Here is a 12,500-nt window from a genome sequence, read left to right as displayed (position 1 = left end):
GCACGCTGGCTAACAGATACAGCCATGTGTACTGACCAGTAAACCTTATCATGATCATGATCACAGACGCACGCTGGCTAACAGACACAGCCGCGTGTACTGACCAGTAAACCTTATCATGATTATGATCACAGACGCACGCTGGCTAACAGACACAGCCGCGTGTACTGACCAGTAAACCTTATCATGATCATGATCACAGACGCACGCTGGCTAACAGATACAGCCATGTGTACTGACCAGTAAACCTTATCATGATCATGATCACAGACGCACGCTGGCTAACAGACACAGCCGCGTGTACTGACCAGTAAACCTTATCATGATCATGATCACAGACGCACGCTGGCTAACAGACACAGCCGCGTGTACTGACCAGTAAACCTTATCATGATCATGATCACAGACGCACGCTGGCTAACAGACACAGCCATGTGTACTGACCAGTAAACCTTATCATGATCATGATCACAGACGCACGCTGGCTAACAGACATAGCCACGTGTACTGACCAGTAAACCTTATCATGATCATGATCACAGACGCACGCTGGCTAACAGACACAGCCGCGTGTACTGACCAGTAAACCTTATCATGATCATGCGGCAACTTCCACATCCCAAATTTACCAAACTGATGAGCAACAGGTCCACCGTCCCAGTGTTTCCAGCTGCCTGTTCTGCCATCAACCCAGTGTTTAAAGATAGTTCATTAAAGGGTCTGAGGGCACTTCTCTGTTGCAGTGGTGATTTCTGTAACAAATCACAAGCACACACACACACCCTGCTCTCAGAATGATGGACTGACATCAACAGATCAGTGATAGGTCAACAGATCAGTGATAGGTCAACAGATCAGTGATAGGTCAATAGATCAGTAATAGGTCAACGCCAGGCAGTTGTAAGTGCACTCTGATAGTTCAGTCAGACCAACAGCAGGATCATGACCAGTCTTATACTGTCGCTAAAATAAAACTAATCACAATACACAAAACAAGCCTTTCACAAAATGTGAAAACCCCGCTGGGTCCCTACTCTTCATCACACACACACAGACAAATACACACAGACACACACACACACACACACAGACAAATACACACAGACACACATACACACACAGTCCAAAGAACAAAGATACAGTGGATGAGTAAGGCTTGTCTGAACAATGACCATCTGTGAGAAAGAGGCCTATATGTGAGACAGATTTGTCTTTGGTTGAGTGTGTGAGACAGGTCTGTCTGTGGGAGAGCGTGTCAGACAGGTCTGTCTGTAGGAGAGCGTGTGAAACAGGTCTGTCTTTGGTAGAGTGTGTGAGACAGGTCTGTCTGTGGAAGAACTGCATATAAACCAGCTCAGGGTGTTAAAGTTCAACTTTCAACACAACTAATACTTGAGGTGCACTGTCACTACACAACCAGGAGAGGGAGGCAGACGACAAAACAGCACTTCCAGAGAAAAAGGGTGAGAGTATGAGAGAGAGCAAATGCGAGAGAGAGAGAGTGAGAGAGAGAGAAAGAGAAAATGAGAGAGAGTGAGAGTGAGAGAGAGAGAAAGAGAAAATGAGAGAGAGAGAGAGAGAGAGTGCGCTAAAGACTCTGTCATGACAAAGCCAAAAATTTCCTCAAACATTTTTGAATTTTTCAAAAGTGAAACACTTCTCAAAGGTCTGGGAGGTTGGGCGCACGTGTATGTGTGTGTGTGTGTGTTATTAGACACGGGTCAAATACATCAGTTCTGTCCCAGTTCTTCGACACTGGCCTCTAAATGTGTTAGTGGAGAGAAGAGTGCTGGAGTTGGACTGGTTATACTGGTATTTCTACGGCATTTCTGAGTGACTGAGTCAGGTCTGTGCTGAGACAGATGGAGACTGACTGGATGGATCCTGAACATGTGACTATAACTCATATTATAACTCATATCATAACTCATATTATAAATCATATTATAACTCAAAATTATAACTCATATTATAACTCATATTATAAATCATATTATAAATCATATTATAAATCATAGTTTCCTCATTCAGTCATTTTCTAAGCCACTTATCCAAATTAGGGTCGTGGGGGGTGCTGGAGCCTACCCAGCGCTCACTGGACGAAAGGTCGGGGAAACACCCTGGACAGGTCGCTAGTCCACCGCAGGGCACTCATACTTTATCTTTTATTTATTTATTTTTATTCAGGTATTTTAGTATGACGGCATTTGTGTTTCCATGGTCTACTGACGGGACGTACGATTTACTGTTGCTTTACAACAATGACAAGAAGAGGAAGAAGAAGAAGAAGAGGAAGAAGAGGAAGAGGAAGAAGAAGAGGAAGAAGAAGAGGAAGAAGAAGAGGAAGAAGACTGGGACAGAACCAATGATACGAGTTTGACCCGGTTCACTGAGACACCCTATTAAAACCCATCATAAGGATTCCACACTTAACTCTACACCGACCTTTCCATGAGGACGGCAGTGTTGACACACAGAGGACAGAGAGAAAGAGATTTATATATACACACATAAGCCTAGCTAAGAGTGCTACAGATTCACTTTTAGGCTGATGATGTGTGAACATTTGTGGCCACCAGAAAAAGCAGGTTTGGGTCTGTCTTCTCAAAGCTCAGATCTCAGGAGAAGCAAAAGTCAACAGGGATCCTTTCACTGCCAGTCAAGCCTCTGGGGCTGCAGGGAACAGGGCTGATATATTTGACTGGTTAAGATTTAGGGATTAGCATTAGCATTAGCATTACTGCCCCTGTCAATACGAAGGCAGGAGGTGAAAATACATGAATAACAGCACGCAGCGCATGCATGTGCTTACACACACACGCACACACACGCACACACATGCACACACACGCACAGAGGTGTGGAGCTCTGTTATACACTGTGTATAATGCTGTTGGTTTATGCTGAATAAAATGACCTGCGTTTTATGGCACAAACACTGTGAGTCTAACACACACACACACGCACACACACACGCACGCGCACACACACAGCCACACACACACACACACACAACAGTTCAGGCCATATACTCTGTGTGTGTACCTATTCTCTGCTTTTGTCCATACACACTCTACAGTCTATTGTCACACATACTGCTCCTGGCTCTGCCCCCCAGGTTGACTAACGCTGGCCCAAGGCTGTAAACGCCGACAGCGCTGAGGGACCTGCTAAGTCACCTGACCCCCAAACACCTCCAGCACCAGGGGGGTGAGCTGGGAGCTGTGCTCGGGCTGGAACGAGAGCGAGCGATACTGCTTGGAGTGCTCCTCGTTCAGACTGCGCAGGTCGGCCAGTTTCTGGATCATCTTGGCGTAGAGCAGCCGGCCAGCGGAGTGATGGACGTGGATGTACGCCTGGAGAACCTCAGACAACCTGTCCTGCAACGCCTCCACACGGGCGTGGTCCTGCACACCGGGACGGTCTATGATACACACACACACACACACACGCACACACACACACATCAATGAACTATAAATTTGGGACAATGGATAAACATTTTAATAAAATAATATGGGTCAGTTCATTAAAACTGTTCTTATGACTGTTCTTTAATTAAAACTGTTCTTATGACTGTTCTTAATTAAAACTGTTCTTATGACTGTTCTTTCATTAAAACTGTTCTTATGACTGTTCTTTCATTAAAACTGTTCTTATGACTGTTCTTAATTAAAACTGTTCTTATGACTGTTCTTAATTAAAACTGTTCTTATGACTGTTCTTTTATTAAAAATGTATGTATGTTTAACCACAGGAACATTTCTGGCTGTTCTTTAATTAGAAAATTACATTATAATTTGATCTTCCACATACAGAAGCCCACACACATGCGCACACACACACACACATGCACACACACACACATGCACACACACACACAAGCTCTGGCACAGAAACACACTCACACTTGTGTCTCTTACCAGGTGACAATAAGCAGATAGCCATCAGCAGGACATGTTCCTCCTCGTGGAGATTCAACTTCTTCAGACCGACCTGAAACTTCACCAGAGGCTCCAACAACTCTAATGTGTGTCCAGCTACAGAGACAGGGAGAGAGAGAGAGAGACCATGACTAAATCAGAAATGCGCCACTGAAACAATCAAACCAATATGATCTCCTGTAAGATTAAAAAAGGAGTTTGTAAGAGAGAGAGAAGCAGAGAGAGAGAGAGAGAAGGAGAGAGAGAGAGAGAAGGAGAGGTATTCACGAGTACCTTTAGTAACATCATTTACACAGTATTTAAACTCTGGTCCCCCACAGCTCCAACTCATATCATCCAGACTGAAGGACTGATTAGATCTCAGCATTATCACCTCAATAGCACTGGACTTTAACAAAGCAATCTGGTCCTCAGCACTCAGGTCCCTGTAAAACACACACACGCATACACACACACACGCACGCACGCATACGCAGAGACACACACACACACACACACACATGTGCGCGCATGCATGTGCACGTTACACACACACATGCGCCGCACACACACACACGTTTAAAATCAGACATTTAAAATCAGTTAAATTAACAGAATTGCATTCCATTAAATTTGTTGAAGTTCCACACACACACACAGACACACACACACAGTGGTACCTGAATCCTGGGATCATCTTGGCAAAGCCAATGACCTTCTGTATGCTGTAACTGACCAGGTCTGCCAGGTGGGGCAGCATGGAGAAGCCTGAGCTCTCATAATCCACAGAGTCAGGACTGGAGTCCTGCTCCTGGTACATCAGCAACAGATTACTCAAATTCATCTTACTGTCCCCACACTCTATATAGAAAGAGAGAAATAGAGAGAGAGAGAGAAAGAGAGAAAGAGAGAGAGCAAAAAGGGGAAAAGAGAAACAGGGCAGAATACCAAAAGAGGAGGCAGGTGAGACCAGTAGACCTGTATTAGTGACAGTGATGTAGACCTGCTCTGAGAAGAATTCGGATCATTATGTCACACACATAAAACCCTTTAACACAAAGAGGTTGCAGGATAACATATTTAGAGACACTGATTACTGGTACAGAACCAAGTATATAAAGGTTACAGAAAGTGATATAGAAAAATGCGTTTGTTGCAGCAATATAAGATAATGTATTAATGACAGTGATGTAGGGTAATGTATTAGTCACAGTGACGTAGGGTAATGTATTAGTGACAGTGATGGAGGGTAATGTATTAGTGACAGTGATGTAGGGTAATGTATTAGTGACAGTGATGTAGGGTAATGTATTAGTGACAGTGATGGAGGGTAATGTATTAGTGACAGTGATGGAGGGTAATGTATTAGTGACAGTGATGGAGGGTAATGTATTAGTCACAGTGATGGAGGGTAATGTATTAGTCACAGTGATGGAGGGTAATGTATTAGTGACAGTGATGGAGGGTAATGTATTAGTGACAGTGATGGAGGGTAATGTATTAGTGACAGTGATGTAGGGTAATGTATTAGTGACAGTGATGGAGGGTAATGTATTAGTGACAGTGATGTAGGGTAATGTATTAATGACAGTGATGGAGGGTAATGTATTAGTCACAGTGATGGAGGGTAATGTATTAGTCACAGTGATGGAGGGTAATGTATTAGTGACAGTGATGGAGGGTAATGTATTAGTCACAGTGATGTAGGGTAATGTATTAGTGACAGTGATGGAGGGTAATGTATTAGTCACAGTGATGGAGGGTAATGTATTAGTCACAGTGATGTAGGGTAATGTATTAGTCACAGTGATGGAGGGTAATGTATTAGTGACAGTGATGGAGGGTAATGTATTAGTGACAGTGATGGAGGGTAATGTATTAGTGACAGTGATGGAGGGTAATGTATTAATGACAGTGATGTAGGGTAATGTATTAGTCACAGTGATGTAGGGTAATGTACTAGTCACAGTGATGTAGGGTAATGTATTAGTGACAGTGATGGAGGGTAATGTATTAGTGACAGTGATGTAGGGTAATGTATTAGTGACAGTGATGTAGGGTAATGTATTAGTGACAGTGATGGAGGGTAATGTATTAGTCACAGTGATGGAGGGTAATGTATTAGTCACAGTGATGTAGGGTAATGTACTAGTCACAGTGATGTAGGGTAATGTACTAGTCACAGTGATGTAGGGTAATGTATTAGTGACAGTGATGGAGGGTAATGTATTAGTCACAGTGATGGAGGGTAATGTATTAATGACAGTGATGGAGGGTAATGTATTAGTCACAGTGATGTAGGGTAATGTATTAGTGACAGTGATGTAGGGTAATGTATTAGTCACAGTGATGGAGGGTAATGTATTAGTGACAGTGATGGAGGGTAATGTATTAGTCACAGTGATGTAGGGTAATGTATTAGTGACAGTGATGGAGGGTAATGTATTAATGACAGTGATGGAGGGTAATGTATTAGTCACAGTGATGGAGGGTAATGTATTAGTCACAGTGATGGAGGGTAATGTATTAGTGACAGTGATAGAGGGTAATGTATTAGTCACAGTGATGGAGGGTAATGTATTAGTGACAGTGATGGAGGGTAATGTATTAGTCACAGTGATGGAGGGTAATGTATTAGTCACAGTGATGGAGGGTAATGTATTAGTCACAGTGATGGAGGGTAATGTATTAGTCACAGTGATGGAGGGTAATGTATTAGTCACAGTGATGGAGGGTAATGTATTAGTCACAGTGATGGAGGGTAATGTATTAGTGACAGTGATGGAGGGTAATGTATTAGTCACAGTGATGGAGGGTAATGTATTAATGACAGTGATGGAGGGTAATGTATTAGTGACAGTGATGGAGGGTAATGTATTAGTCACAGTGATGGAGGGTAATGTATTAGTCACAGTGATGGAGGGTAATGTATTAGTGACAGTGATGTAGGGTAATGTATTAGTCACAGTGATGTAGGGTAATGTATTAGTCACAGTGATGGAGGGTAATGTATTAGTCACAGTGATGGAGGGTAATGTATTAGTCACAGTGATGGAGGGTAATGTATTAGTCACAGTGATGGAGGGTAATGTATTAGTGACAGTGATGGAGGGTAATGTATTAGTCACAGTGATGGAGGGTAATGTATTAATGACAGTGATGGAGGGTAATGTATTAGTGACAGTGATGGAGGGTAATGTATTAGTCACAGTGATGGAGGGTAATGTATTAGTCACAGTGATGGAGGGTAATGTATTAGTCACAGTGATGGAGGGTAATGTATTAGTCACAGTGATGGAGGGTAATGTATTAGTCACAGTGATGGAGGGTAATGTATTAGTCACAGTGATGGAGGGTAATGTATTAGTGACAGTGATGGAGGGTAATGTATTAGTGACAGTGATGTAGGGTAATGTATTAGTGACAGTGATGTAGGGTAATGTATTAGTGACAGTGATGGAGGGTAATGTACTAGTCACAGTGATAGAGGGTAATGTATTAGTCACAGTGATAGAGGGTAATGTATTAGTCACAGTGATGGAGGGTAATGTATTAGTCACAGTGATGGAGGGTAATGTATTAGTCACAGTGATGGAGGGTAATGTATTAGTCACAGTGATGGAGGGTAATGTATTAGTCACAGTGATGGAGGGTAATGTATTAGTCACAGTGATGGAGGGTAATGTATTAGTGACAGTGATGGAGGGTAATGTATTAGTGACAGTGATGGAGGGTAATGTATTAGTCACAGTGATGGAGGGTAATGTATTAATGACAGTGATGGAGGGTAATGTATTAGTGACAGTGATGGAGGGTAATGTATTAGTCACAGTGATGGAGGGTAATGTATTAGTGACAGTGATGGAGGGTAATGTATTAGTGACAGTGATGTAGGGTAATGTATTAGTCACAGTGATGTAGGGTAATGTATTAGTCACAGTGATGGAGGGTAATGTATTAGTCACAGTGATGGAGGGTAATGTATTAGTCACAGTGATGGAGGGTAATGTATTAGTCACAGTGATGGAGGGTAATGTATTAGTGACAGTGATGGAGGGTAATGTATTAGTCACAGTGATGGAGGGTAATGTATTAATGACAGTGATGGAGGGTAATGTATTAGTGACAGTGATGGAGGGTAATGTATTAGTCACAGTGATGGAGGGTAATGTATTAGTCACAGTGATGGAGGGTAATGTATTAGTCACAGTGATGGAGGGTAATGTATTAGTCACAGTGATGGAGGGTAATGTATTAGTCACAGTGATGTAGGGTAATGTATTAGTCACAGTGATGGAGGGTAATGTATTAGTGACAGTGATGGAGGGTAATGTATTAGTGACAGTGATGTAGGGTAATGTATTAGTGACAGTGATGTAGGGTAATGTATTAGTGACAGTGATGGAGGGTAATGTACTAGTCACAGTGATAGAGGGTAATGTATTAGTCACAGTGATAGAGGGTAATGTACTAGTCACAGTGATGGAGGGTAATGTATTAGTCACAGTGATGGAGGGTAATGTATTAGTCACAGTGATGGAGGGTAATGTATTAGTCACAGTGATGGAGGGTAATGTATTAGTCACAGTGATGGAGGGTAATGTATTAGTCACAGTGATGGAGGGTAATGTATTAGTCACAGTGATGTAGGGTAATGTATTAGTGACAGTGATAGAGGGTAATGTATTAATGACAGTGATGGAGGGTAATGTATTAATGACAGTGATGGAGGGTAATGTACTAGTCACAGTGATGTAGGGTAATGTATTAGTCACAGTGATGGAGGGTAATGTATTAATGACAGTGATGGAGGGTAATGTATTAGTCACAGTGATAGAGGGTAATGTATTAGTCACAGTGATGGAGGGTAATGTATTAGTCACAGTGATAGAGGGTAATGTATTAGTCACAGTGATGTAGGGTAATGTATTAGTGACAGTGATGTAGGGTAATGTATTAGTCACAGTGATGGAGGGTAATGTATTAGTCACAGTGATGGAGGGTAATGTATTAGTCACAGTGATGGAGGGTAATGTATTAGTCACAGTGATGGAGGGTAATGTATTAGTGACAGTGATGGAGGGTAATGTATTAGTCACAGTGATGGAGGGTAATGTATTAGTCACAGTGATGGAGGGTAATGTATTAGTGACAGTGATGTAGGGTAATGTATTAGTCACAGTGATGGAGGGTAATGTATTAGTGACAGTGATGGAGGGTAATGTATTAGTGACAGTGATGGAGGGTAATGTATTAGTCACAGTGATGGAGGGTAATGTATTAGTCACAGTGATGGAGGGTAATGTATTAGTGACAGTGATGGAGGGTAATGTATTAGTCACAGTGATGGAGGGTAATGTATTAGTCACAGTGATGGAGGGTAATGTATTAGTCACAGTGATAGAGGGTAATGTATTAGTCACAGTGATGGAGGGTAATGTATTAGTGACAGTGATGGAGGGTAATGTATTAGTCACAGTGATGGAGGGTAATGTATTAGTCACAGTGATGGAGGGTAATGTATTAGTCACAGTGATGGAGGGTAATGTATTAATGACAGTGATGGAGGGTAATGTATTAGTCACAGTGATGGAGGGTAATGTATTAGTCACAGTGATGTAGGGTAATGTATTAGTCACAGTGATGGAGGGTAATGTATTAGTCACAGTGATGGAGGGTAATGTATTAATGACAGTGATGGAGGGTAATGTATTAGTCACAGTGATGGAGGGTAATGTATTAGTCACAGTGATGTAGGGTAATGTATTAGTGACAGTGATGGAGGGTAATGTATTAGTCACAGTGATGTAGGGTAATGTATTAGTCACAGTGATGTAGGGTAATGTATTAGTCACAGTGATGGAGGGTAATGTATTAGTCACAGTGATGTAGGGTAATGTATTAGTCACAGTGATGGAGGGTAATGTATTAGTGACAGTGATGTAGGGTAATGTATTAGTCACAGTGATGGAGGGTAATGTATTAGTGACAGTGATGGAGGGTAATGTATTAGTCACAGTGATGGAGGGTAATGTATTAGTCACAGTGATAGAGGGTAATGTATTAGTCACAGTGATGGAGGGTAATGTATTAGTGACAGTGATGGAGGGTAATGTATTAGTCACAGTGATGGAGGGTAATGTATTAGTCACAGTGATGGAGGGTAATGTATTAATGACAGTGATGGAGGGTAATGTATTAGTCACAGTGATGGAGGGTAATGTATTAGTCACAGTGATGTAGGGTAATGTATTAGTCACAGTGATGGAGGGTAATGTATTAATGACAGTGATGGAGGGTAATGTATTAGTCACAGTGATGGAGGGTAATGTATTAGTCACAGTGATGTAGGGTAATGTATTAGTGACAGTGATGGAGGGTAATGTATTAGTCACAGTGATGTAGGGTAATGTATTAGTCACAGTGATGTAGGGTAATGTATTAGTCACAGTGATGGAGGGTAATGTATTAGTCACAGTGATGTAGGGTAATGTATTAGTCACAGTGATGGAGGGTAATGTATTAGTGACAGTGATGGAGGGTAATGTATTAGTGACAGTGATGTAGGGTAATGTATTAGTGACAGTGATGTAGGGTAATGTATTAGTGACAGTGATGGAGGGTAATGTACTAGTCACAGTGATAGAGGGTAATGTATTAGTCACAGTGATAGAGGGTAATGTACTAGTCACAGTGATGGAGGGTAATGTATTAGTCACAGTGATGTAGGGTAATGTATTAGTGACAGTGATGGAGGGTAATGTATTAGTCACAGTGATGGAGGGTAATGTATTAGTCACAGTGATGGAGGGTAATGTATTAGTCACAGTGATGGAGGGTAATGTATTAGTCACAGTGATGGAGGGTAATGTATTAGTCACAGTGATGGAGGGTAATGTATTAGTCACAGTGATGGAGGGTAATGTATTAGTGACAGTGATGTAGGGTAATGTATTAGTCACAGTGATGGAGGGTAATGTATTAGTGACAGTGATGGAGGGTAATGTATTAGTCACAGTGATGGAGGGTAATGTATTAGTCACAGTGATGGAGGGTAATGTATTAGTCACAGTGATGTAGGGTAATGTATTAGTGACAGTGATGGAGGGTAATGTATTAGTCACAGTGATGGAGGGTAATGTATTAGTCACAGTGATGGAGGGTAATGTATTAGTCACAGTGATGTAGGGTAATGTATTAGTCACAGTGATGGAGGGTAATGTATTAGTGACAGTGATGGAGGGTAATGTATTAGTGACAGTGATGTAGGGTAATGTATTAGTCACAGTGATGGAGGGTAATGTATTAGTGACAGTGATGGAGGGTAATGTATTAGTGACAGTGATGGAGGGTAATGTATTAGTGACAGTGATGGAGGGTAATGTATTAGTCACAGTGATGGAGGGTAATGTATTAATGACAGTGATGGAGGGTAATGTATTAGTGACAGTGATGGAGGGTAATGTATTAGTCACAGTGATGGAGGGTAATGTATTAGTCACAGTGATGGAGGGTAATGTATTAGTGACAGTGATGTAGGGTAATGTATTAGTCACAGTGATGGAGGGTAATGTATTAGTCACAGTGATGGAGGGTAATGTATTAGTCACAGTGATGGAGGGTAATGTATTAGTCACAGTGATGGAGGGTAATGTATTAGTCACAGTGATGGAGGGTAATGTATTAGTGACAGTGATGGAGGGTAATGTATTAGTCACAGTGATGGAGGGTAATGTATTAATGACAGTGATGGAGGGTAATGTATTAGTGACAGTGATGGAGGGTAATGTATTAGTCACAGTGATGGAGGGTAATGTATTAGTCACAGTGATGGAGGGTAATGTATTAGTGACAGTGATGTAGGGTAATGTATTAGTCACAGTGATGTAGGGTAATGTATTAGTCACAGTGATGGAGGGTAATGTATTAGTCACAGTGATGGAGGGTAATGTATTAGTCACAGTGATGGAGGGTAATGTATTAGTCACAGTGATGGAGGGTAATGTATTAGTCACAGTGATGGAGGGTAATGTATTAGTGACAGTGATGGAGGGTAATGTATTAGTCACAGTGATGGAGGGTAATGTATTAATGACAGTGATGGAGGGTAATGTATTAGTGACAGTGATGGAGGGTAATGTATTAGTCACAGTGATGGAGGGTAATGTATTAGTCACAGTGATGGAGGGTAATGTATTAGTCACAGTGATGGAGGGTAATGTATTAGTCACAGTGATGGAGGGTAATGTATTAGTGACAGTGATGGAGGGTAATGTATTAGTGACAGTGATGGAGGGTAATGTATTAGTCACAGTGATGGAGGGTAATGTATTAATGACAGTGATGGAGGGTAATGTATTAGTGACAGTGATGGAGGGTAATGTATTAGTCACAGTGATGGAGGGTAATGTATTAGTCACAGTGATGGAGGGTAATGTATTAGTGACAGTGATGTAGGGTAATGTATTAGTCACAGTGATGTAGGGTAATGTATTAGTCACAGTGATGGAGGGTAATGTATTAGTCACAGTGATGGAGGGTAATGTATTAGTCACAGTGATGGAGGGTAATGTATTA

The 12,500-nt window shown here is 41.6% G+C and overlaps 1 protein-coding gene across 2 annotated transcripts in view; it reads right to left on the bottom strand.

The window, feature by feature from the left end:
* Positions 1–3,063: 3,063 nt before the first annotated feature.
* vdrb (vitamin D receptor b) overlaps positions 3,064–12,500 on the bottom strand; it is a 38,659-nt gene continuing 29,222 nt past the window's right edge. For both annotated transcript variants that reach the window (XM_030776127.1, XM_030776128.1), the window contains 4 exons: positions 4,604–4,784; positions 4,218–4,369; positions 3,924–4,040; positions 3,064–3,424 (listed from right to left, as the gene is read on the bottom strand). In XM_030776127.1, coding sequence (XP_030631987.1) covers positions 3,171–3,424; positions 3,924–4,040; positions 4,218–4,369; positions 4,604–4,784 — 704 coding nt within the window. In that variant the 3' untranslated portion in view covers positions 3,064–3,170. The remainder of the gene's footprint in view (positions 3,425–3,923; positions 4,041–4,217; positions 4,370–4,603; positions 4,785–12,500) is intronic.

Source organism: Chanos chanos, chromosome 6 (assembly GCF_902362185.1).
Source record: "Chanos chanos chromosome 6, fChaCha1.1, whole genome shotgun sequence".
In the NCBI taxonomy this organism is placed as follows: Eukaryota; Metazoa; Chordata; class Actinopteri; order Gonorynchiformes; family Chanidae; genus Chanos; species Chanos chanos.
The sequence above is the reverse complement of the archived record's forward strand: the minus strand, read 5'-3'. Positions and strand labels throughout refer to the sequence as shown.